At 46.6% G+C, this 26,349-nt stretch overlaps 2 protein-coding genes across 2 annotated transcripts; both read right to left on the minus strand.

Moving 5' to 3' along the window:
- Positions 1 to 2,127: 2,127 nt before the first annotated feature.
- On the minus strand, positions 2,128 to 20,844 carry LOC139411712 (glutamine and serine rich 1). The gene is made up of 13 exons (XM_071158375.1): positions 20,460 to 20,844; positions 16,680 to 16,780; positions 16,216 to 16,365; positions 12,549 to 15,848; positions 11,977 to 12,287; positions 11,664 to 11,780; positions 11,341 to 11,474; positions 11,024 to 11,241; positions 10,733 to 10,870; positions 10,073 to 10,170; positions 9,831 to 9,977; positions 9,490 to 9,585; positions 2,128 to 5,193 (listed from the first exon to the last, which is right to left on the minus strand). The coding sequence occupies exons 1-13, from the start codon at positions 20,564 to 20,566 to the stop codon at positions 5,053 to 5,055; spliced, it is 5,058 nt and encodes a 1,685-aa protein (XP_071014476.1). The 5' UTR covers positions 20,567 to 20,844; the 3' UTR covers positions 2,128 to 5,052.
- A 1,376-nt stretch (positions 20,845 to 22,220) lies between these two features.
- On the minus strand, positions 22,221 to 26,223 carry LOC139411720 (proline rich Gla (G-carboxyglutamic acid) 4 (transmembrane)). Its single transcript, XM_071158393.1, has 7 exons — positions 25,998 to 26,223; positions 25,226 to 25,341; positions 24,941 to 25,104; positions 24,810 to 24,837; positions 24,266 to 24,407; positions 23,715 to 23,897; positions 22,221 to 22,781 (listed from the first exon to the last, which is right to left on the minus strand). The coding sequence occupies exons 2-7, from the start codon at positions 25,335 to 25,337 to the stop codon at positions 22,754 to 22,756; spliced, it is 657 nt and encodes a 218-aa protein (XP_071014494.1). The 5' UTR covers positions 25,338 to 25,341; positions 25,998 to 26,223; the 3' UTR covers positions 22,221 to 22,753.
- Positions 26,224 to 26,349: the final 126 nt, after the last annotated feature.

Below are 26,349 nucleotides of genomic sequence, written 5' to 3' on the forward strand. Positions count from 1 at the left end.
TACAGTGTTCCCATGACACAGTGGGTACATGGGACATCATCAGCACATCATCAGGCTGGCATCTCAATGTAAACAAATTCCCATTAGTATAGAAACCAGCTCATTCTCACCCAGGCTCAATGCATTCCACTCTGTTCATCTCCCACATATCTAACTATGTATCAATATTCATATGCTTTCCAGCTGTAGGTCTAGAACAATGGTTTGTGTTCCACAAGCCCGGCGTCTCTCCCAGTGATGCCCCCACTGGAATCCCAAACGCCCCACACCCCACCCCTGCCCAGAGGACAGGGCCCTCCTTCACAGGGTCGTGGTGGGAGAACAGGGGTGCTTTTGTCTGGGGGAGGGTACAGGGGAACATTTTCTGCATTGTGGTCGTCTGGACAGTCATATTTTATTCAACAGGCCGCTGGCTCAAGGCGGAGGCTAGGCCACAGGTCACAATGTCAGCCGTCCATTGTCAGATGGAATAGTCTGTTCCAAGACAGGGTGAGCAGCATCACAGTCTGATCTTCCTCCCTCAGTGTGTTCTCTCTCTGTAAGCTATAGAACATCTGTCACATAGTGGACACGCAGACAAAGACAGACAGACACAATATTCCCCTTTTCTCCCTCCCTGGCTCTCTCCATTTCTCTCCCTCACACACATCGTAGGGTAGGAGCAGTGCTCTCAGGTTTTAGAGGCCTTCAGTACGTAGGTGACGTAAGGAGAAGTAACTGTCCTCCACCATAGGTTACTGTGAGGCTACAACATGTTTTATGAGCAGGTTAAACACATCTCCCTGTGTGGTTATGAAAGTGAAGTGTGTTGCCAAGGGAAACCTCTCACTCTCACCTCCATAGTCAAACTCAGATCCGTTGAAGTCTGTGGTATTGAAGAGGAACTGGATGGGTACACTAAAGGTCTAAGTGTGACGATGGCTAGAGATGCCAATCACAGTGCTTTTAGGTAGTTTCCTTTCCACATTTCCATGACAGGTGAAAAGGGGAATTCTAGTCTAATAACCTTCACACTGTCGAACACAGATTTATTACAAAGGTGAGATAAGAGTTTTTATGTATGACTGGGACTGGGCCAATACAGTGTTATTCTCCATCTACCAGCCAGACCAGGAAAAACAGTCAAACATGCAGTCAAACGGACCCTTAAAAACATGCAGTCAAACTGACCCTTAAAAACATGCAGTCAAACGGACCCTTAAAAACATGCAGTCAAACTGACCCTTAAAAACATGCAGTCAAACTGACCCTTAAAAACATGCAGTCAAACTGACCCTTAAAAACATGCAGCCAAACTGACCCTTAAAAACATGCAGTCAAACTGACCCTTAAAAACATGCAGTCAAACGGACCCTTAAAAACATGCAGTCAAACTGACCCTTAAAAACATACAGTCAAACGGACCTTTAAAAACATGCAGTCAAACTGACCCTTAAAAATATGCCTTTCTTGTCAGAGATTTGGTTCTAGATGAATGTTGATTGACCGGTTAAGTGTACATTTTCAGTAAATGGAGTGGTTAAGTGTACATTTTCAGTAAATGGAGTGGTTAAGTGTGCATTTTCAGTAAATGGAGTGGTTAAGTGTGCATTTTCAGTAAATGGAGTGGTTAAGTGTACATTTTCAGTAAATGGAGTGGTTAAGTGTACATTTTCAGTAAATGGAGTGGTTAAGTGTCCATTTTCAGTAAACGGCCTGTCAGAGTACTACTGTGGTACGTGAAACATTTACCCACCATGTGCAGCTCATAATGCCAGTCTCCTGTCATATGGCCTTGTCATATCTAGACAAAAAAACACTATCTTCTTTATACGGTTTTGTCTTGAAAGGGGTAGGAGGTAAAACATTTGGTCAATTAAAACCCGCCACAATACCTAGTCATGGCTTGAATCTTGTTTTCTTAAACATGCACAGACATCTCAATGACAGCGCAGTACCTTGAAGTAAACAGACATGCACAGACATCTCAATGACAGCGCAGTACCTTGAAGTAAACAGACATGCACAGACATCTCAATGACAGCGCAGTACCTTGAAGTAAACAGACATGCACAGACATCTCAATGACAGCGCAGTACCTTGAAGTAAACAGACACGTACAGATTCATTCAACCATTTCAATGTCTATGTTTAGTAGGAAATGTATTTTCACGTCAGAAAAATAATCAGCAGCTACACTTGAAAAGAAAAAACCTATTCAAATGCGGTCTGCATAAATCTGTTCAAAATGGAGGCAAACCCTTAAAGAAAAATGACCTTAAAAACACAGAGCAGTCAATAATGTGACTTTTCTGTTTTACATTTCCACAGAGGTTGAAATAATACTGTGAAATTGTGAAAATGATGACAATGCCCTTTTAGTGTGAGAGCTGTTTGAAAAGACTGCCTGACATTTCCAACTGTTTTGGTGGGATGGAGTTTTGACCTGCTGAAATGAGTTAGACCAATAAGACTCATTCTTATTGAAACTAGGTTACACAAAGTTCCAAACCTCTCCACCAATAACAGATCGTTTCCCCTTCCCCACTCAGACCACTCCCACAGTCCTGGGAACATTCTTGATTGGTAAATTGCTCTGTGCTAAGAAGCCATTGGTTTCATTTTGACCATTTTAATTGAAAATAATCACAGTAAGGTACTTAACTGTTACCCAGAAATGATTTGATATTGAGACAAAACAGCTGCATTAGACCTTTAAGAGATATATATATATATATATATATGTAAGTATACAATATGTAATCGAAATAAACGCATAGGGAATCTTCTCTGAAAAACAATGAAAAGTGCATTTCAAGGTGTAATGAACAATAAACAATTATGACCACAATTTTCTTCTGTGAAAAATACATCTATAAGTGAGATAAAATGTACATTTGTAAAGAAAAACACAAGTATAAAGGCTGTTTTTCTGTTTTCTTCTCATTCGACCTCAGATACAGCAGTTAGGTAATAGCATTTCATTAGAATAAAAGACAAAAAGCTGTGTTAGAATTGCACCAACTCTGTTCGGATCCACAACTCGTCATGAGAAAATGACTTCTTTAAGCACAAAAGGTAAGTATCTATATTATATAAAATTCTTCCTGGAAAGAATCAATGTGACAAAACTGTTCTTTTTACAAAATGTACATTATATGTATAGAAATTTGGCGATCCATTGTGAGAAAACATGTTTTACATATAGATCTATGAATATATATTTATATAATAACCCCTGCCCCTTCATTTACTCATCAAATATCAGACTAAGGACTTGATTCAATCTGTAGTGCTGAAGATCTCAGCACGATAGAAATTTAAAAGTGATGTTCCTGTGTTTTCGCGGAAACTGCATTCACTGTAAACTCTGCATATGTCGGCTCAATCAGTATTTACCTTTAAAATGACGCCACATCGCTAATCGTCAGCGCAACCGATTGAATCGAACCCAAAAGTTTGCTGTAGGTAGTCAAGGGTCTGCTTTCTGATTGGCTGTCCTCTATTTCCTATGCTAATCTCTGCCTATCTAGTGCATGCTCATTGGTTGCGATCTTTCATGATTTGCAAAACAAATACAAAACTACATAAGAAAAATAGGTCTCTGAAAAGGTCCACTAGCAGTTTGCTAGTTACATATTTTTTACTACAAAACCCAGATTGTCCTCGTACTCTGTGGTTTCAGAAGCGTCTAGCCAATCAGGTAGTGCTGAAATGCTGGACCCTCCTCTTCTCATCATGGTGACAGCGCTGATCTCCAGACACCTCTGCTTCCTCTGGTCATCCAGTTAGTAGATTAAAACTTGCTCTCTCTCTTCACTATAGACCCCTTCCCATCTCTCAGTCTCTGTTTTAGGCAGACCTCCCCCTATCTGTCCTTCACTCTGTCTCTCTCCCTACATGCTATAGGCAGGCATCTCTATCCCTCCATCTCTGTCTGTGCTATAGGCAGGCCTCTCCCTCCAGCTCGCTCTCTCCCTCTTAGTCTATGCTATAGGCAGGCCTCTCTCCCTCCAGCTCTCTCTCTCCCTCTTAGTCTGTGCTATAGGCAGGCCTCTCTCCCTCTCTCTGTGCTATAGGCAGGCCTCTCTCCCCCTCTCTCTCTTAGTCTGTGCTATAGGCAGGTCTCTCTCCCTCCAGCTCTCTCCCCCTCTTAGTCAGTGCTAAAGGCAGGCCTCTCTCCCTCCAGCTCTCTCTCTCCCTCTTAGTCTGTGCTATAGGCAGGCCTCTCTCCCTCTCTCTGTGCTATAGGCAGGCCTCTCTCCCTCAGTCTGTGCTATAGGCAGGTCTCTCTCCCTCTTAGTCAGTGCTAAAGGCAGGCCTCTCTCCCTCCAGCTCTCTCTCTCCCTCAGTCTGTGCTATAGGCAGGCCTCTCTCCCTCTCTCTGTGCTATAGGCAGGCCTCTCTCCCTCTCTCTCTCTTAGTCTGTGCTATAGGCAGGTCTCTCTCCCTCCAGCTCTCTCCCCCTCTTAGTCAGTGCTAAAGGCAGGCCTCTCTCCCTCCAGCTCTCTCTCTCTCTCTCTCAGTCTGTGCTATAGGCAGGCCTCTCTCCCTCCAGCTCTCTCTCTCCCTCTTAGTCTGTGCTATAGGCAGGCCTCTCTCCCTCCAGCTCTCTCTCTCCCTTAGTCTGTGCTATAGGCAGGCCTCTCTCCCTCCAGCTCTCTCTCTCAGTCTGTGCTATAGGCAGGCCTCTCTCCCTCCAGCTCTCTCTCTCAGTCTGTGCTATAGGCAGGCCTCTCTCCCTCCAGCTCTCTCTCCCCCTCTTAGTCTGTGCTATAGGCAGGCCTCTCTCCCTCCAGCTCTCTCTCCCCCTCTTAGTCTGTGCTATAGGCAGGCCTCTCTCCCTCCAGCTCTTTCTCCCCCTCTTAGTCTGTGCTATAGGCAGGCCTCTCTCCCTCCAGCTCTCTCTCTCTGTCTGTGCTATAGGCAGGCCTCTCTCCCTCCAGCTCTCGCTCTCCCTCTTAGTCTGTGCTATAGGCAGGCCTCTCTCCCTCCAGCTCTCTCTCTCCCTCTTAGTCTGTGCTATAGGCAGGCCTCTCTCTTTCCAGCTCTCTCTCTCCCTCTTAGTCTGTGCTATAGGCAGGCCTGCTGCACCTGGTTGAGGAGCTCTCCGAAGCGGTCGAACAGGCCCTCCACCCAGGCTCCGTTCCTCATGCACAGCTGCACCGTCTCCTCCTGCCCCATGTCACCAGCCTGCACCCGCAATGACGCAATCTGCAACACATCAACCACAAAACAAGCCACACGTCAACCACAAAACAACCCCCACGTCAACCACACCAGCGTTTCTGTGCCAACTAAACAACCCTGGTAGCACACAACAGTTGTATGCCAATCATGGGTATCAGTTGTACAACCAAACCATGCCCAGGGCCCTCACTGGCCAGGGCCGTCACTGGCCAGGGCGTGACATATTGCCTGAAAGGCACAAGCCGCAAACAATTACACATACAGAGGGGTTGTCACTGAAGAGATAACCTAGGTTCAAGACTATTCTAAACTGAACATGACACTCAGTGGTCATTGCTGATACAGCGTCTCAGTTCTGCAGTCAAAACATCACGTTGGAGGTTTGACCGAGGGCCAACTAGACAGCTGGTTAGTTTAGACTGAGGGCAATGTGGAACAACTAGACAGCTGGTTAGGGTGTATTGTTTAGACTGAGGGCAATGTGGACCAACTAGACAGCTGGTTAGTGTGTATTGTTTAGACTGAGGGCAATGTGGACCAACTAGACAGCTGGCTAGTGTCTATTGTTTAGACTGAGGGCAATGTGGGCCAACTAGACAGCTGGTTAGGGTGTATTGTTTAGACTGAGGGCAATGTGGAACAACTAGACAGCTGGTTAGGGTGTATTGTTTAGACTGAGGGCAATGTGGGCCAACTAGACAGCTGGTTAGGGTGTATTGTTTAGACTGAGGGCAATGTGGGCCAACTAGACAGCTGATTAGTGTGTATTGTTTAGACTGAGGGCAATGTGGACCAACTAGACAGCTGGCTAGTGTGTATTGTTTAGACTGAGGGCAATGTGGAACAACTAGACAGCTGGTTAGGGTGTATTGTTTAGACTGAGGGCAATGTGGGCCAACTAGACAGCTGGTTAGGGTGTATTGTTTAGACTGAGGGCAATGTGGACCAACTAGACAGCTGGTTAGTGTGTATTGTTTAGACTGAGGGCAATGTGGACCAACTAGACAGCTGGCTAGTGTCTATTGTTTAGACTGAGGGCAATGTGGGCCAACTAGACAGCTGGTTAGGGTGTATTGTTTAGACTGAGGGCAATGTGGAACAACTAGACAGCTGGTTAGGGTGTATTGTTTAGACTGAGGGCAATGTGGGCCAACTAGACAGCTGGTTAGGGTGTATTGTTTAGACTGAGGGCAATGTGGGCCAACTAGACAGCTGATTAGTGTGTATTGTTTAGACTGAGGGCAATGTGGACCAACTAGACAGCTGGCTAGTGTGTATTGTTTAGACTGAGGGCAATGTGGAACAACTAGACAGCTGGTTAGGGTGTATTGTTTAGACTGAGGGCAATGTGGGCCAACTAGACAGCTGGTTAGGGTGTATTGTTTAGACTGAGGGCAATGTGGACCAACTAGACAGCTGGTTAGTGTGTATTGTTTAGACTGAGGGCAATGTGGAACAACTAGACAGCTGGTTAGGGTGTATTGTTTAGACTGAGGGCAATGTGGGCCAACTAGACAGCTGGTTAGTGTGTATTGTTTAGACTGAGGGCAATGTGGGCCAACTAGACAGCTGGTTAGGGTGTATTGTTTAGACTGAGGGCAATGTGGACCAACTAGACAGCTGGCTAGTGTGTATTGTTTAGACTGAGGGCAATGTGGACCAACTAGACAGCTGGTTAGGGTGTATTGTTTAGACTGAGGGCAATGTGGACCAACTAGACAGCTGGTTAGGGTGTATTGTTTAGACTGAGGGCAATGTGGACCAACTAGACAGCTGGTTAGGGTGTATTGTTTAGACTGAGGGCAATGTGGGCCAACTAGACAGCTGGTTAGGGTGTATTGTTTAGACTGAGGGCAATGTGGACCAACTAGACAGCTGGTTAGGGTGTATTGTTTAGACTGAGGGCAATGTGGAACAACTAGACAGCTGGCTAGGGTGTATTGTTTAGACTGAGGGCAATGTGGACCAACTAGACAGCTGGTTAGGGTGTATTGTTTAGACTGAGGGCAATGTGGAACAACTAGACAGCTGGCTAGTGTGTATTGTTTAGACTGAGGGCAATGTGGAACAACTAGACAGCTGGTTAGTGTGTATTGTTTAGACTGAGGGCAATGTGGACCAACTAGACAGCTGGTTAGTGTGTATTGTTTAGACTGAGGGCAATGTGGACCAACTAGACAGCTGGTTAGTGTCTATTGTTTAGACTAAGGGCAATGTGGACCAACTAGACAGCTGGTTAGGGTGTATTGTTTAGACTGAGGGCAATGTGGACCAACTAGACAGCTGGTTAGTGTGTATTGTTTAGACTGAGGGCAATGTGGAACAACTAGACAGCTGGCTAGTGTCTATTGTTTAGACTGAGGGCAATGTGGACCAACTAGACAGCTGGTTAGTGTCTATTGTTTAGACTGAGGGCAATGTGGACCAACTAGACAGCTGGTTAGTGTGTATTGTTTAGACTGAGGGCAATGTGGGCCAACTAGACAGCTGGCTAGGGTGTATTGTTTAGACTGAGGGCAATGTGGGCCAACTAGACAGCTGGTTAGGATGTATTGTTTAGACTGAGGGCAATGTGGACCAACTAGACAGCTGGTTAGGGTGTATTGTTTAGACTGAGGGCAATGTGGACCAACTAGACAGCTGGCTAGGGTGTATTGTTTAGACTGAGGGCAATGTGGAACAACTAGACAGCTGGCTAGTGTGTATTGTTTAGACTGAGGGCAATGTGGACCAACTAGACAGCTGGTTAGTGTGTATTGTTTAGACTGAGGGCAATGTGGACCAACTAGACAGCTGGTTAGTGTGTATTGTTTAGACTGAGGGCAATGTGGACCAACTAGACAGCTGGTTAGGGTGTATTTTTAGACTGAGGGCAATGTGGAACAACTAGACAGCTGGCTAGTGTCTATTGTTTAGACTGAGGGCAATGTGGACCAACTAGACAGCTGGTTAGGGTGTATTGTTTAGACTGAGGGCAATGTGGACCAACTAGACAGCTGGTTAGGGTGTATTGTTTAGACTGAGGGCAATGTGGGCCAACTAGACAGCTGGTTAGGATGTATTGTTTAGACTGAGGGCAATGTGGACCAACTAGACAGCTGGTTAGGGTGTATTGTTTAGACTGAGGGCAATGTGGACCAACTAGACAGCTGGCTAGGGTGTATTGTTTAGACTGAGGGCAATGTGGACCAACTAGACAGCTGGCTAGTGTGTATTGTTTAGACTGAGGGCAATGTGGACCAACTAGACAGCTGGTTAGTGTGTATTGTTTAGACTGAGGGCAATGTGGACCAACTAGACAGCTGGTTAGTGTGTATTGTTTAGACTGAGGGCAATGTGGACCAACTAGACAGCTGGTTAGTGTGTATTGTTTAGACTGAGGGCAATGTGGGCCAACTAGACAGCTGGTTAGGGTGTATTGTTTAGACTGAGGGCAATGTGGACCAACTAGACAGCTGGTTAGGGTGTATTGTTTAGACTGAGGGCAATGTGGACCAACTAGACAGCTGGCTAGGGTGTATTGTTTAGACTGAGGGCAATGTGGACCAACTAGACAGCTGGCTAGTGTGTATTGTTTAGACTGAGGGCAATGTGGACCAACTAGACAGCTGGTTAGTGTGTATTGTTTAGACTGAGGGCAATGTGGACCAACTAGACAGCTGGTTAGTGTGTATTGTTTAGACTGAGGGCAATGTGGACCAACTAGACAGCTGGTTAGTGTGTATTGTTTAGACTGAGGGCAATGTGGACCAACTAGACAGCTGGTTAGTGTGTATTGTTTAGACTGAGGGCAATGTGGACCAACTAGACAGCTGGTTAGTGTGTATTGTTTAGACTGAGGGCAATGTGGACCAACTAGACAGCTGGTTAGTGTGTATTGTTTAGACTGAGGGCAATGTGGACCAACTAGACAGCTGGTTAGTGTGTATTGTTTAGACCGAGGGCAATGTGGACCAACTAGACAGCTGGTTAGTGTGTATTGTTTAGACTGAGGGCAATGTGGACCAACTAGACAGCTGGCTAGGGTGTATTGTCCACAGACACACTCCTGTACATGGTCTTCTTCTTAGCATCCCTGAAATATTCCACCACAGACCCACACACAGGGCACATGCATGCCCCCACTAGGGTGACCACATTTAAAACACCCAAATGTGGGACAACGGGATGACTTTGGGGGACAGTGTAGCCTGGTGGGAGGGAGTTTTAATCTGTTGATAAAATGTGGGACATGATTGTTTGCTTGCAGGACAAAGGACCAAAATGTAGGGACATGTGGTCACACTCGGCCAATCACAGAGACACAGAGTGCTGTCTCACCTCCTCCTGACACATGAGGTATGTGTGGTACTTGTAATGCTGTAGAGAATGGTAGAGGGAGAACCACTGTGGTTTCTGCTGGTCCACTGTGTATTCCTAGAGACAGAGAGAACAGAGTTCATTACACTACATTTTCCTAAACACTCCACGCAAACTTCACAGTTTGGTCAAGTAAGCATAAAAAACTAAATGCATTCACATCCAGCAGTCACAGAAATATGTTGCATCAGAGACACAAACTGAGTGCAGGACGCCCTCTACTGGACAAAAGCAGAAAGGGCTTCTTCTTTCCCTCTGGCCTGCACTGTAAATAGCAGTGTCAACATAGAGCCTCTTCTTACCAGGGGCAGTTTGCTGGGGGACTTGGAAGGCTTCATGTTCTTCCTGTTGTAGGCCTTCCCACTGAGCCGCACCTTAAAGGCTGGAGTCTCCCCATCCTTGTTGAGCTCTGTTACCACGGAGATCTCTGGGAAGCTGTCCAGCGCCGTCTGAGGACAGAGACAATGTGAGAGGTACTCAATAAAAGGATGTTGAGGAAGGCAGAGGCCTATATTTATTTTCAGGAGAATGCTAAAACGCAAACCTTAAAGAGTTGTCCCACTCGTAGTCTGGGCAGCAGGCGTCTCCTGTTGTCCCAGATCATCCCGTCCACTCTCTTCATGTGGGGCAGCAACAGCTCATCTGAACCCCAGAAACAATGTGATCAGCTTCCTAAATTCTACAAACAACTATTCCACTCCCTTCCCCTCTCTCTCTCCCCTCAGGTATGCCAGACGTGATTACTCCTCCGTGAATACACCTGTCTCCGTCCCCTCTCTCTCTCTCCCCCGTCAGGTATGCCAGACCTGATTACTCCTCCGTGAATACACCTGTCTCCGTCCCCTCTCTCTCTCCCCTCAGGTATGCCAGACCTGATTACTCCTCCGTGAATACACCTGTCTCCGTCCCCTCTCTCTCTCCCCCTCAGGTATGCCAGACCTGATTACTCCTCCGTGAATACACCTGTCTCCGTCCCCTCTCTCTCTCCCCCTCAGGTATGCCAGACCTGATTACTCCTCCGTGAATACACCTGTCTCCGTCCCTAACCCCCCTATGGCAGTCGTTCCCAAATCTTTTTTTAAGGAACTCAGTCCGGCTTTCATGTGACTGTTGAAAGTTGTAACAGTAACAGTTGTAACAGTTTGGGAACCCTTGGAAGGGTACCAACCATCCCCCTCTCCCCCTCTGTTGGGGGTATACCCACCGTTCTCCCTCTCCAGAGCGCTCATCACGTCTGCATCCAGGGCGACGCTGATCAGCAGCTCTACAAAGCTCTTAAACGTCTCCTTCATGGTCCTGGTGTTGAGGAACCGAGAGGAAAACGGCACTGGAGGAGTGAACTCTGAGACAGAGAGAGAAAAGACAGAGGGAACGAGGGAGAGGGAAGAACAAGAGATAAAACAGCACATAACAGAGGAAGTTGCAGAGCTCCATCAAGTCATCAAACCCATGGGAATGAGCCTAAATGTAGGCTCTCTAAAGCATCAACCCTCACCATCATCTTCAGCCTCATCCTCAGGAGAGGACTCGGAAGGAGACGGAGAGTACTCCTTCCACTTCCTCCTCTTCTTGGGCGGGGGCTCTGCCTTGGTCTTGGGCTGCTTGGTGCGAGGCTTGGACTGGGACTTCTGTGATGTGGGCGTGGCGAGAGGGTCAGAGTTCACTGAGCGGGGAGGAGTCTTCAGACCGAGCAGTGTCTTCGCCTGACAGCCTCTGGAGGAGAGAATGAAGGTAGAAATGAATAAAACCAGACTCAGAATGATGAAGATGAGACAGACTGAGGTAAATAAGTAGATGAACAGATATCAGTACCTCATGGAGGACATGGGCTTGCAGCGGGGTTTGCGGTTACAGACCCGGACGTACTCCTTCTTGTTGACCGTGTCCAGGAACTTGACGTACACCCTCCTGTACATGGTCTTAGCGTCACCAAAGTAGCCCAGATACTAGAACGGATGTAGACACACACAACAGAGTGGATTCATGTTACTCTGCTTACAGAAGAATTCAAACTCTATGGGGATTTATACAAACACACTAATCATCATCTGTGAGTGTGTGTGTGTTCATGAGTAGTGTGTGTATGTGCATGCATAGGTGTGTGTGTGTCTAATCAGATGTACACCTGTCCTTACACTGTTAGTGGCTGAGAACACTCTCTTGCTGTCCCTCAGCTCAGGGACAAACTTTTGCAGCAGAGCTTTCTGGACCTTCCAGATGGCTGGGGGTTCCTGTCCGGCTGTCAATGTCACCTACACACACACACACACACACACACACACACGAGTAGAACAAGTCTCAGCATGGATCAATAGAACAAACCACAGACAGACAGAGAGAGAGAGACACAAATATGTTTTATATATCTGGACTAACTGCATTAGGGGGAAAAAAGAAAATCTCTGTGAATCTCTGCCAAGGTCTGCTTTCACACAAATCCCCTCCCACCTTCAGGCTCCCGGTGTCCTCGTTTTTGACCACAAACTCGTCCCTCTCGCGGTACATGCCCTCTCCCCCGCTGTCCGACAGTTCTTCGTCCGTCAGTCCTTCTATGGCCACGCTGGTCAGCTGGACGGCCAGCTGGCCTGGGGGCGCCGGTTTCGCCCCCTCCTGCCCCGACGACCCAGTCACCGATGATGACAAGACGGTTGTCGAGGACTCCTTCGGTGCAGCCGTCTGCTGCTCCTGGGCTTTGGAGGCTGAGTGAGGCATGCTGGGAGCCTGTTCTGGCTTCAGGGGAGAGTTGGAGAGTCTGTTGTCTGTTGATGGAGAGAAGAGAGAGGGGATAGAGGTTAGGGTATTAGATGTTAAATGTAACTACTGGAATTAACATGGGTACGAATGAATGCCCTAAGCCATATTTTCCTTGATTTATGAAAATGTTTTTGGAGATAAAAAACAAAGCGTTTTATTTAAATGGTATCCAATCAGGACACAATGCTGTCTCACACTACACTGATAACTAACAAACCAGATGACTGAATCTTAAGGGCTTGTGAGGGCAGCCCATCCATGTTTACCCGCTGTGTGTGTCCTGTCTGAGGGCTCGTCCAGGGCCGACAGGGCTGAGCTGATGCTGTTCTGGAGGGCCTGGTTCTTTCCAGCGCTGCTCTCATCCTCGTCCGAGCTGAACGATGGCAGTGTCTCCAGGTTCTTCTGGAGCTCTTCCTCCAGACGCTGCTGCTGAGAGCTCCCTGCAACCCCAAGGCCCTCATCGCCTGTCAACGGGGCTGATGGAGGTTGTATTTTCAGAGGTAGAGGCGGTATGGCGCACAGTGGCCGCTTGGACGAAGCCGAGGGCCTGCGGGAGCGACTGGGGGTCCGTACGGGGGATGAGGAGAAGTGCTGTTTGGGACCTGACTTGAGGAAGTCCAGAAAGGAGCCGATGAAGCCTGTTTTGACCTCTGGCTGTTGCTCCTCCACCTCACGGATCTTCTGTCTCATCCTCTCCTGCTGGTGGTAGCTGTCGTAGGCCGCCTCCGAGGTGGAAGGGGAGCTGGTGGGGTCGCTGCCCCGGGAGTTCTGCCTCTTGGCCTGGACTGTCTTCTTCCTTGGTTGGATGTTCTCTTCCTCTGGAACGGGTGGCTTGGCCGAAGCCTTGGAGCGCACCCTCTTTTTGGGGTTGACAAAGCCGTCAGAGGGACACTCGTCAAGGCCGTCTTCTCTCTTGATGGCTTTGGACCCTTTGGGGTTCTGCTTATTGGCCTTGCCTCTGTTGAGGTTCCCTGAGGGGTCGTACCCCAGGCCAGCCAGGTGGTACTCATTCTCAGAGTGGCCTCCGTTGGGGTTGCCATCGGCCCTGTTGCTAGGGTAAACAGACTGTCCTTTGGGTGAAATGTTGTTTGGCTCGTCTCCGGGCTTCTGTAGCAAACCTTTGTCGGCGCCCATGTCGTGCCTGAGGTCGACTACAGTGGTGTGCGAGTGTGACATTGAGTACTGTTGCCCCAGATGCCCCTCCCCTTTAGGAAACTGGTGTCCGTCTGAGGTCATAGGAGAGCCATTGAGTGTCAGGGTCATGGTGTTATGGGAGTTAGTGTTGGTGATGATGGAGGTCTGGGAAGATGAAGAGGAGAAACTAGGTGACTGGTGTCTGGTGTCCCCAGTCTGGAAATGACCCTTGGGGTCGGGCATGCCGCCCTCAGCAGCACCGGACGTGGCTTTGACAAAGTCCTGTGGCGTGACACCGCAGGCGGCTGCCGTGGCAGCCAGGATGTCATCCACGTTGGACAGGATGTTCCTCTCGTCTGCCAGCAGCATGGACTCTGGGAAGCAGATGGAGCTCAGGGCGAAATGGTGCTTGGCGTCCTGCGACTGCTGCTGATTGGTCGACTGGCTGTAAGGGTCTTTTGGCGAAGAGAGGTGCAGTATGGAGGAGTCCGTGATGGTGTTCTGTCCTACTGCCCCAGGCTGGCTCTGGCTACCATTAAGGCTAACGCTGATCAGATGATCTCCCTCCATGTGAAGGTACTGGACTTGGCCTGACCCCGGGGTCAGCTGCACCTTGGAAGGGTTGAGACCACAGTGGATGAGAGGCTGTTGGATCAGGACCATCTGCTGGTCCCGATTAGGCTCCAGTAGAACCTGAGAGTTGGGGACCCTGATGTACTGGTTCTGGGTGTGGTTCAGGGCAGACTGGGCGTTGGCCTGGTGATTTTGTTGCCGTGGCTCGGGCCGTTTGAGCAGGAGTGAGTGCTGTTTGAGCTCCTCATGGGAAGACATGAGCTGGGCGTTGGTCCTAGTCTTTGTGCCTATGAGCTGGTCTTCGGCTCGCGAGTTGCTCCGGATCACACTCTGAGTGTTGTAACGGTCATCCATTTTGGAGACTACGTAGACCACATTGTCACTGCCCCCCAGGCTGGAGGTTTCTAAAGAGACCTGCTGGAGAGCCTGGAGGTCCTCGATGGGGATCTCTCCTTCCAGTTTCAGTTTGCAGTAGGCTGGCTTTAGGTCCTGTACTGAGGATCTGCAGTTGTTCTGTAAGGCAAGGGGAGGGGCTGAAGAGAAGGGGGTGTAGCCCTGGCCCAATATTGATGTGGGTAACCTCTGGGCACTGGCGGAGGGGTAGGGGGCGCTGAGGGATTGTCCTGCGGCGTAGCTCTGAGACTGAGTGACCGAAGCCTGCCCCTGAGACAGGTAGCTCACGTTAGGGGCACCCTGAGAGTGGCTGGCAGGGGAGCTCTGAGAGGGGTTGCCCAGACACAGGCCCTGAACCTGGGCTCCGTACTGGCCCACATCCTCCTGGCTCTGCCCAGGGCTGGAGCAGTAGACCAGGGACTGACTGACAGACGCTACATTGCCTGAATGGCCAGAGAAGGAGGGCAGAGTCTTATAGAGAGAAGGCCTGAGGAGGTCTGAGGAGGAAGAGGAGTAAGCCTGGGAGGTGATGTAACTCTGAGAGTGGCTGAGAGTGGACAGCAGACTGGGTAGCGGGGCCGATGTGTATGGTTGAGTCTGTTGGCTGGCAATCACCGAACCATGCTTCAGCCCTGGCCCCTGCCCTGGGGAGGGGTAGCTCTCTGGAGATCCACCCTGTGACTGGGGTCCGCCATCTGGGGCCAGTTTGGAAGAACAGTCTTTAGTCTTGGCACCCGTGGAGGACGAGCAGTACCCAGAGGGGGAGGGGATGGAGGGGTAGGCCTGAGATTGCACACCCGTCTTAGGCTGCTGCGCACCGTTGACCCCCTGGGAGGAGTCCGTCCCCATGGAGGTGCTGCAGGGCACTGTGGTCTGCCTCGAGGGGTCCTGCTGGAAGGAGCCATCCCCCTCCCCGCTGCCTGAGCCGAGGTAGCCCTGCAGGGAATGCTGCAAGCCAGGCAGCTGCTCCGAGACAGCGTGGCTGCTGCTAGAAGGCCTCTGGTGGTGCTTGATCACACTACATTCCCGCTGGAGTGCTCTCTCGATGGAGCCCGAGAAGACGGGCACCCCGTAAGGCTGGGGGGCTGACTGGGTAGCCAAGGGCAGTAGCCCAAACTGGGGCTGCAGGAGGTGAGGGGCCGACTCCTGGGCCGAGCGATATGTGGATGACTGGGGAGGGAGGGCGGTGCCCAGGGAGGGGGTGGGGAGGCGGTCGAAGGCCAGGGAGGTAGGTAGCGTGGCCTGGCTGGGTTTAAGCTGCAGCAGGGGGTCGAGGTGGGAGGAGAGCAGGCCGTTGGTGGAGGTGCTGAAGGCGTGGTCCTGGAGGGCCAGGGAGGGGCTGGTGGCGTAGCTCCGCGAGGGGAAGGCACTAGGGTGCTGATAAGAGGAGAGGGGGGCAGGGTAGGGGAATGTGGCGCTGGTAGGAAGGGCACCGGTGAGGAACAGCTCTGTGGTGGGGTTGGCGCCTAAGTGAAAAAAAAAGAAAGATGAATAAAGATAAATCTTCGGGCAGTTCACATCCAAACAAAATACAAAATGATACAGACAAAAACAAGCCGATAACACAGCTCACACACGACAGATGAACCAAACATGAGAGAGAGAGGTAGAAAGAGAACAAGGCCAACGATGTGTAATATATGAACTGAGTGGAATGGATACAGGTCTCATTTCCCAATTGAAACCAGCCTGGTGCCTCAATTCAAAATGTCCTTTTCTTTGGAATTCATGACGCACAGAACAATTCATAAATACACAACAAATAATTCACTCAAAACCAAGTGTGTAAAATGGCAGCCATTTGGTGTGTGTATATACTGTGTGTGGCCTCACCGGTCTGCCACGTGGTGGTCCTAAAGGGGGGGAGCAGAGAGGCCCCGACAGGACCAGCCTGCTGCAGGGCTCTAGACTCCATGGCCGACAGGAAGTTCATGACAGAGGTCTCAGTAGTGTTAGTGCCTGAGTCAAACCCCCCCGACAGACCTGGGAGAGGTAGAAGAAGGGGGAGGCGGTGAAGAGAGACAGAGAACATGTCATGAGGTTACTGAGGTTATGTCTAGAAAGGATACAGATTGTGTCAAAAATGTACTTTTCGGAGCAGGTTAGGTGAATTAGGTTAAGAAACGGGTTCGCTGAAAAAATGTCAAATTTGACAAAAGTTGTATCCATCTAGACATGACCGGTTATTGATGCAGGCGCAGTAACATTCTCCTAATGGTCTTCCTCCAATAACAACACAGAGTGGCAGCCCGCTACAGTTCATTAAACAAGTCTCGTAGTCCTTCATTAAATCTTACCTGTAGGGTGATGGGTAGTGGTGTAGGTGGGCAGCTGGGTGCAGGCGTAGGTCTGCCGATGGAGGAGCTCCGACTCCAGGTGTGTGGCACCATAACTGGCACTGCGGAAAGGAACACACACACACACATATACATTAGGACACGCACATGTTGCACCTTTACTGTGCAACCTCACCATGACTGAGGCACTAAACCAGACAAGCTTATTCCACACATCAACAACACGATGTGAGCACCATCACAACAGCACACTGTGCCCCTGTCAGCCCCCTGGGCCTTGCCCTGTCACACAGAGACCCAGACGGTATTTATAGGCCCATGATGCAAGCTTACAAAAGTGTGTCAGGCACAATGGAGGCCCTTAAAAATGTGGTGCAGGACAGGTCTCATTTGATATATAAAAAATCTCTCACCCATTGATAATATTACAATTGACAGTCACATAAGAGGTTATTATTTGTTCAGCATTAGAAACAGAGTTAAACAGATTAGAAAATGATATACGTTGACAGAACTCAAACATGACACGTTATTTTTATAGAAACACTAGTATTGATTATAACAGGGTGTCAGACGAGCTCATATGAAGACTGCTGTACTAAACAGGGATCACACACAACATGAGAGCAGACACACTTGTTGTTCCCTGCTCACAGCTGAGCTACCACAGGATAACATGCAGCACTATCAACCTGCACTGTCATGAATAGTGTCAGTGTAGCTAGACAACCAGCTGGTGCTCTCTCATGCCCTTTCCACAGCCCCCCAGAGTGACACAAAGAGACTGGCATGGCCAGAGGTAAATTATTCATGTACACTGTACAGGGGAACCCAAGCAGGGTGAGGAGATTGTTACAAGTCATAACAGGGTTATGAATGAGAGCTCTGGGATATTTTTATGTCGGCCTCAGTCTTGAAACCTACAAAGGCCTAACCCACACACAGAAGTGGAGGCAGAAGAAGAACAGAGAGCGAGACGTTTTAAGAGGACAGACTACCTTATGAACCTTGGGTTATATTTGCATCCAATGAAACTTTAATTCCGCACGTTACAATTCACTGGAGCATCAAAACAGCCTTGTCAGTATAAGAACTTGAGAATGAAAGGCCCTGTACAAACAGCTAGCTAGCTACTACTTTCCATCAAAACATGTGGTAATAACAACTAGGGCCGGTACGATACAATACTCATTAGTATCTTGACAAGGAAACAAAACGCAAAGCGGATTTAACTTTTTTAGGAAAACAGTCCTAATGTTGGAAGCAAACATTATGTCATCCAGAGTCACATTTATTTATTTTACCTCTGTAGCTCACAATATTTTACATACAGCAGGTTTTTAAAGTACCAAAGAGTTGTCTGCTTCATGTTTTTATTTTCGCTATCAAAGAAATATTGTTATACTGATATCGTCACAGCGCCCCGCCCCCACCCCAAAAGACCCCAGAACGAGTCAGTCTGTTCGGCTCCATTTTGTGACCATGTGATGAACATGTCCCATTTCCTATTATTCAGATAATACGAGACGTCTCGGTGCGATGAACACAGAGCAGACTGACTGATGTTCTAGTCAGGAGACAAACGCTCAGCTGGGAGTCATCTCATCTGCTTCTCTCTCTCTGTCCTTGTGTTTCACTAACACATCCCTACTAATCTACAATAAAAGGGTGAGGGAGAGATAAGCTAGTCACAAACTAGGACCCAAGTCAAACTAAATTCTCTGAGTTGATTCTCACTGATCAGTTTGGAGGAACCAACCAAAACGCTGATTCTCACTGATCAGTTTGGAGGAACCAACCAAAACGCTGATTCTCACTGTGATCAGTTTGGAGGAACCAACCAAAACGCTGATTCTCACTGTGATCAGTTTGGAGGAACCAACCAAAACGCTGATTCTCACTGTGATCAGTTTGGAGGAACCAACCAAAACGCTGGTGCTTTCACACAGACAAGAGAAAGTGAAAAGGTCAGGAAGACATAATCGCACTCAGGGATGATGAGGAGGTGGTGATCTCCACCTCCTCCCTGAGTGGGATAGTCTATATTCTAGAGTGAATCCACCGTTCTCTCTAAAGACAGACGCTGGCCAAGTCCTTTTTCCTGGAGGTTAGAACACTCACAGGGACAATGAGCAGTTGGAGAGAGAACTCAGGAACAGGCTTCAAGCATGTTCAGTCTAGCCTACTTTCATAATGTAATGACATAGTACTAGTACGAACAGCTTCACCGTAAAAAAAAACTACAAACTGTTTTAAAACCCACCTGTCTGATATGCGACCTTCCCTGATTTAACTTACCTACCCCTAAAACTGTTCAACTAAACATGTGTTGGTGAGTAGGTTAAAACAAGATCCCACACTCCCCCCTAAGGGTGTCAATCTCAGTTTCCCTCCATAACCTGAGAAGTGACTGATCTCTAACCAGCCCCTCGCTCTCCCTTTACTTCTCCCTGTCTCCTCAGACCCTGGGGGTGGGAGGTGGAAGGAGGAGGGTGGGTGGCAGTCTGCTCCGAGGCACTGTGTGGGGCTCCACAGTTCATGTCTGGACAGAGATTCCCCACTCACACCACTAACGAGGGCTCCTCTCTTCATCCAGGTGGAAATGAGTTGAAGAGCCCAGTCTGACAAGACGAGAGACATGATTCTGTTAAATGTGTTTCAACTTAATGTCAGAAAACAGGTAGTTAGGGTTTAGGGTTTAGGGTTTAAACAGGTAGTTAGGGTTTAGGGTTTAAACAGGTTTAAACAGGTAGTTAGGGTTTAGGGTTTAAACAGGTAGTTAGGGTTTAGGGTTTAAACAGGTAGTTAGGGTTTAAACAGGTAGTTAGGGTTTAGGGTTTAGGGTTTAAACAGGTAGTTAGGGTTTAGCTAAAGACTGAACCTCAACTGTTACGGCACGGACTAACTTCACTTTGTCTCTCGCTGTGTGTCTGTACTCAGCAGATACCATAACTAGGGCAGCTGGTGTCCCACATTTTCAGCGCTATCCATTTATAAAACAGGATATTTTAACAGGCAATTCAGGTTAACTCCACACAGAGAGTGGACAAAAAAATACACATTATCAACCACACCACTGAGCCTCCCAAATATACATGTGACAAGCACGACTTTCATATTCATCATTTTGTTCAATGGTCAAATGACAGCGATGCTCTGAAGAAGTAAACATTCAGAGTTGACCACGATGTAGACGTCAGACAGCTGTCAACAAACTGTACAAAACACCAGTCTTTGTGACTTCACTTTCAGTCAAAACAGAATCCAACCAGTCAAGCTACTTCCTAAAATTTGAGACCATGTCAATGACCAGTTTATCAGCGAATTAAACACCTCGGATTTGACAACCTTGCGCGCAACAACGTATCTAGCTAGCTATGCAAATATACCCGTACATCAGTGTGATTAAGCGGACCTGTCTGGCGACTTCTTTCCTAGTTAAAGATGGTTCATTCTAAGCGATCGAATAAGTGATTGAACTATTCGACATAATTGCATTCTTGCATGTAGATAGTTAATTGTGCATATTGACAATTAACGTGCAACACAGCTACGTAGCTGATGGCGTGCTACATATTTGAGGGGTGTCCAACATTTCCAAAACACTGTTCAATGAGTGATCAGTAACTTTATATTCATATGTCAAGCCCTCGACCCAATTGTTCCATAACACGACGCGTTAACTTTAAAAGCTCGTCACATTTCTGTTTGTTGTGCTAGGCCTTCCATCACCGGAATTTTCCGTGAAAGGTGACCCGCCCTCTCCTTCATCTAATTTACCTTGGCTTTATGCTTGCGGTGCTCCGCTCATAGGCCCAGGCTACGGTCTGTGCTGGTGGAGCCAGCGGGTCTGCGAAACTGGAATTCGGGTAATTCCGGTCCATCATCCGTCGAAGGCTGGGAGTGATGCACTTCCCCGATGGCGCTTTGTGAAGCAGTAGGCACACATACGAGCGCGGCGCCGGACAAAACAATCACATTCTCCCGGAGCATAGATTACTAGGCGCCGTCAAGTTCATCTGTTTAGTCCTGAAACTTTATAACAACTTCTCTTTAGCATGAGGTTATGATGATAATCATTGTTCGTTTTCTTTAATCAAAAACTGTGCAGGCACTGCATGGTGGTTTCGTACTTGGATCAGGTCCCCATGTTGGTTTATTTCCCATGATGCACCGCCAACCCTGCTTGAGTTGGAAGAGTTCTTTCTCATAATTTACCTTCAGTATAATAATGGAGCAATATTTCTTTCTGTGAAATGTTTTTACCTGTCTGAAATGACATCTAGTCAGTCATATCACTGATCATATATTTTTTAACACGACCTTTGCACAGACTTTTTTTTTACCTTTGCACGGTCACAGAATTATGTTAGAAATCATGATATAATTTGCAGACAATTTAATGATCAAAATAATGATCGCCTTTGGTTTTGCTGCAAACATTAACACTTCACCATTCAAACATTCTTCAGAGACAAGACAATCATTAAAATGTCAATTTATGAAATGATCCTCTGACAGTTAACATGTTTCATAGACTTAAAAGTACACAATCAGTCAAACCAAGCATCATCAGCACACATACAGTAAGTACATTGTCCCATGATGTCAACCTCACCATTGACAGCATTCATAGATCTATGTGTCACTCACTATACCTCCTAATCCTTACAGAAGTCATGCTCAGATGTGAGCAGTATTAATTCAATATCCTATTTTACAAATTAATGGGTAAAGAAACAGCCCACTACTCAACAGTGTCCAGAAATAAAAACAGAATTATCCCAACCTGTGGTTGTAAAACCCTAAAAGAAAGTATACCCTGTTATGACAATTTAACAGGCACTTCATTAAATATCATGGATAGGTTTCTTCTTCATTAATGAATAGCTTCAGAAAAGAGCAAAGACTTCCTGGGACACTCATAATAGCATAGCATGTGATCCGTGCTTGACGTGGGCAGGAGCTCACCGGAACTGAGTACTGGCACCAACAATGTTCTACTGCTTCAGTTTCTGCACCGCCTATAGAATATTAGCTCAAAAGTATTGCAGAGCTCCTGCACAGGCATACATATATAAAATATAATATAAACAACAGTACAGGTAAATGAGTACCGGCACGTATAGTATTTCAGTCCAAGTCAAGCACTGAGTGTGATGTCATCAAACTCACAGTCTACTTGAGCAGTTACTACACATACAGTGAGCGCCAAAAGTATTGGAACAGTGACACATTTTGTCTATGTACTTTGGTTTTGAAATTATACGACGAGGAGGTTAAAGTGCCGACTGGGATGATATTTGTGCATCTAACTTTGTCACAAAAAATTTGTCACTGTCCCAATACTTTTAGAAGCCACTGTACATCTAATGTGATTCAGAGAATGTGGAAGTGTCAATTCTCTCAGTCTGTCCTAACACCATGCTCATATTGTGTCATTAACCAACAGGCTACAGTAGTAGGCAGACTTGTGTGTTTACCACAGGTTGGTGGCACCCTAACTGGGGCGGATGGGCTCGTGGTAATGGCTGGAGCGGAATGATATTAAACATGGTTTCCATGTGCTTGATGCTATTCCATTCACGCCGTTCCAGCTATTATTATGATCCGTCCTCCCCTCAGCAGCCGACAATGGTATATACTCAATACGGTTTCTCATGCTTCATTTTCCATTCATAAAAGCAGAGCAGTTGACAGGTTACAGTTAAACTAAGATATATCATGTCAAGTATTACCTCACTAGTTGTTATGGGTTAAAACAGGTCCAACTCAAAAGTGAGGAATAAAGTGATGAGGAATAAATCAACTTTGGCACATGCAGAAACATTTCTAAACATTTGTACAAATAGATAAATATGCTAAACATCTCGAATTGCAGGTAACGGAAGAGGTAAAGAGGTAATCAGTCACACAGATCTACAATTATCACAAGGTATTACAATCCAATAAAATCACATGTTGAACATGCACGGTAGAGAACAACCATGTCAAGTAGTAAATAGATCTAAACCTCTTTAGTAGCATTTGATGATGCTCAACATGGAGACATTCATCCAGCGAGGTCAAAGGTGCTATCGTCGAATACTTCCAGGTTGAGACCTGTGGGAAAGAAACAACAAAGTAAACATGTTGTTCACCTAACAAGGCAAGGTTAGAAAGATCCCTACTGTCTATAAACCAAAATAAAATTGTACAAAAAAATGTTTTGAAAAAGATTTTAATGTATGAACATTTTTGTAGTTATAATTCAATTCAGATAGGTAGAGCAAGTTTTGGGGGTGTGTGTAACAGTGTTGGTTGTGTCAATCTCCTTCCCACAACCTGGGCTCGAACCAGGGAGGACACTGAACACATCGACAACTGTTACCCACAAAGCATCATTACCTGTCACTCAAAAAAAGCAGTGGCCCTTGCAGAGCAAAGGACACAACCAGCTCAAGGTCGCAGAGCGAGTGATGTCACGGATTGAACACTAGTAGCCCGCACAGCTAACTAGGTAGCCATTTTACGTCGGCAACACTCACTCTTAAGCATCAGCTCTCAGAGCAGCTCACAGATCACTGCACCTGTACATAGCCCATCTGTAAATGGCCCATCCAACTACCTCATCCCCATATTCTTATTTATTTTGTATCTTTGCACCCCAGTATCTCAACTTGCACATTCATCTTCTGCACATCTATCACTCCAGTGTTTAATTGCTAAAATGTAATTACTTCGCCACTACGGCCTGTTTATTGCCTTACCTCCCTAATCTTACCTCATTTGCAAACACCGTATATAGATTTTTTCTATTGTGTTATTGACTGTGCGTTTGTTTATTCCATGTGTAACTCTGTGTTGTTGTTTGTGTCACACTGCTTTGCTTTATCTTGGCCAGGTCGCAGTTGTAAATGAGAACTTGTTCTCAACTAGCCTACCTGGTTAAATAAAGGTAAAATAATAATTTATTTTTTAAACTCCCCTTTGACCTCCTCTGCAGCAACCGGCACAATCATGTGTGTGTGTGTACATGAGCATGCGTGTGTATACCCAGGGTAAGGAGGAGGTGGGGCGTCGTGCGTTCCGGATTTGCCGATGGCGTCCTCATAGGAGGGCAGGCCTGGGGGGTCAATCTCCTCCGGCGGGGGCAGGAGCACAGGCTGCAGAGAGACCTCATCCAGTCTCCGCATGATCAGCGAGGCATTACTGCGCCTTGGACGCACCCTAACAGAGCTGGAAGAGACAGTCAGGAATGATGCAGTATCCCTTTGAAGAATGTGTGCGTATACACACACACACTTTACCCCTATCTACATATTACCTCAATTACCTCGACTAACCTGTAACACTGCACATTGACCTGCCTATATATAGCCTCGTTATTTTTTTTATTTTTTTACTTTAGTTTATTTAGCAAATATTTTCCTCAACCCTTATTTTTCTTAAAACTGCATGGTTGGTTAAGGGCTTGTAAGTAAGCATAAGTAAAGTCTACACCTGTTGTATTCGGCGCATGTGACAAATAACATTTGATCTTATTCAAACTATTGATCCAGCGACCACTATCATTCAGTCAACATAATACCCCTCATCTAACTCACCCTGCACGTGAGAGGTTATCCTTACAACTCCCCTTGCAGAAGTACCAGACCAACAGGCCGAAGATGACGATGGCCACCCCTGCCGCGATCAGACCCACAAGCAGGGCAGTCACATCCAGCCGCGATGGCCGCGTGTCCTCATCTGTGGGATCACACAAAAACAACCAACTGAAGTATTTTTGCATGTATGACACACTGCAAGATTCCTAAATATGCTGCTAACTCTCCTTAAGAGTCACAGTGTATGGTGCTTTTTTTAAACTAGACTGTAACCAGGTTTCTCTCCAGCCATCCTGTAACATTTATGGACTAATAAACCTGTCAAGGAGAAAATAAACTGGACTGCAGAACTTAAGGGCCTGAGTTGAACCGCTGGGCTATAGGCTGCATTAGGTTTTGCATTTCGTCCTCCTGATTGAGGGTGTCTTCCGCCACCCTGTACCCATCAGTGTAGTTAGAAAAGTCTGTGCGATTAGTAGTAGTACAATGGAAAATAGTTGACCTGCGACATACATGTAGATGTACTTAGTCATACTTGTCTTACCCTCGGTGTACTTTTTCCAGAAGTCATCCTGCGAAGTTACATAAAGACAACATCAGGATGTGGTCATGAGACTGGGCCTACCACTACCACTGCCTGAACCACTGCCTGAACACCATCTCAGCATCACTTACAGTCTGAGGGACATTTTCAAAGACCTCTCGTGCTTCCTCGTAGCTGCAGACTTCTTCAAAGCACTCCCTCTCCAAATTCCCAGGAGTGAAGAGCTCAAAGTCAAACCGGTTGGCCAATAGATGGCGTCCTAAGAATGCATTTGCCTGCTCCTCTTGCACGAAAACTAGGGGACTCAATCACATGAGTGGAACAAAATGATGCAAACTTTTAAACAAAATACTTTAATACCATAATTTAGGAATATAACAATTGTATTTGAAGATGTTTGGAAACTCATGTCTCACCTTCTCTTGACTGGTCCTCTGTCCCTGCGGTGTGTAATAACTTTCTCATACAAGCAAAGTTTCCACAGGGAAGCAGTTGATACAGTATGAATAAATGCAAAAGCATCGCCATTCACCTGCGGATAATGATTTGAGCATAGGTCATAGAGATTAGATAAGAAGTTACAACGTGCATTTCACAAGTTAGTGACAACAAGACACACCCAGTTTTCACCAGAAAGCTGTTCAGAAGCCTATACAGTTTCTGTTGATTACTTAGCAATTCTTTCCTTAAAAACGTGAGTTTTAATTTTACACCTTAAATTGTTCACACTGAAACGTCACTTTTTGGGCGACCCGACCAAATTCGTATATAAGTATGAATTGTAGATCTGTAATTCTCATTGAAAGCAAGTCTAATAAGCGGTAGATCTGTTCTATGTGCTTTAGTTATATGCTTCCTGTTCTTAAAAATGTCGTTTTTTAAACTCTTTTACTTTAGGTTTCGTACACCAGCTTCAAACAGCTGAAAATACAATATTTTTGGTTATGTAAATTATATTTCACAGCGGTTTAGATGATACAATGATTCTCCACACTATACTTGGCGAACTATTAGAATTTTAGCAACCAGGAAATGGCAGAGCAATTTCTACATAGTGCACCTTTAACTTTAAAACGTGTAAAATCCAAGAAGAGTGGAAGAAAACAGGCTACTGCACGAAATGAAGTTACTGAGCAGGTATGAATGACATTGATTGTTGACAGGTGAAACTGAAATGAAACCACCTACCTCGAACGTTCGCCGATAACAGCTGTGTTTGATGTTATATTTCCTTATAAAAACCCTCAGAACACGTATCGTCAATAATCAACAACACCGCATTACAAAATATTATAATTCGTTAAATCAATACAAGTAGAATATTCCAGGAAGCGCGAGGTTTCTGTTTACTCCCAACAATTTTTTTTACATTTTCTTTTACTCCCAAGAAATGTGAGCTCACCTCCTGTTCTGTAGTAGTTACCTACCTGTACAGACCTGACTAATCAAGCTTTTCACCTGGATACACTGATCTACAGTTCAGTAAAAACACAAGGTGGCACTTGAAACCACTAAACAAGAGAGAATCGGCGCAGGAGTG

Source organism: Oncorhynchus clarkii, chromosome 6 (genome assembly GCF_045791955.1).
Source record: "Oncorhynchus clarkii lewisi isolate Uvic-CL-2024 chromosome 6, UVic_Ocla_1.0, whole genome shotgun sequence".
In the NCBI taxonomy this organism is placed as follows: Eukaryota; Metazoa; Chordata; class Actinopteri; order Salmoniformes; family Salmonidae; genus Oncorhynchus; species Oncorhynchus clarkii.

Bases quoted from the DNA above. Each gene is read 5' to 3' on its own strand.
- LOC139411712 (XM_071158375.1), bottom strand. From the start codon at position 20,566: ATGATGGACCGGAATTACCCGAATTCCAGTTTCGCAGACCCGCTGGCT. The intron at 10,871-11,023 runs GTGAGGGTTGAT...TCTCTGTCTCAG, and splicing joins GGATGAGGCTGAAGATGATG to AGTTCACTCCTCCAGTGCCG. The intron at 5,194-9,489 runs GTGAGACAGCAC...GATGTGTTGCAG, and splicing joins ACCTCATGTGTCAGGAGGAG to ATTGCGTCATTGCGGGTGCA.
- LOC139411720 (XM_071158393.1), bottom strand. From the start codon at position 25,337: ATGGCGATGCTTTTGCATTTATTCATACTGTATCAACTGCTTCCCTGT. The intron at 25,105-25,225 runs GTGAGACATGAG...TGAGTCCCCTAG, and splicing joins AGAGGACCAGTCAAGAGAAG to TTTTCGTGCAAGAGGAGCAG. The intron at 24,408-24,809 runs GTAAGACAAGTA...GTGATCCCACAG, and splicing joins CTGGAAAAAGTACACCGAGG to ATGAGGACACGCGGCCATCG.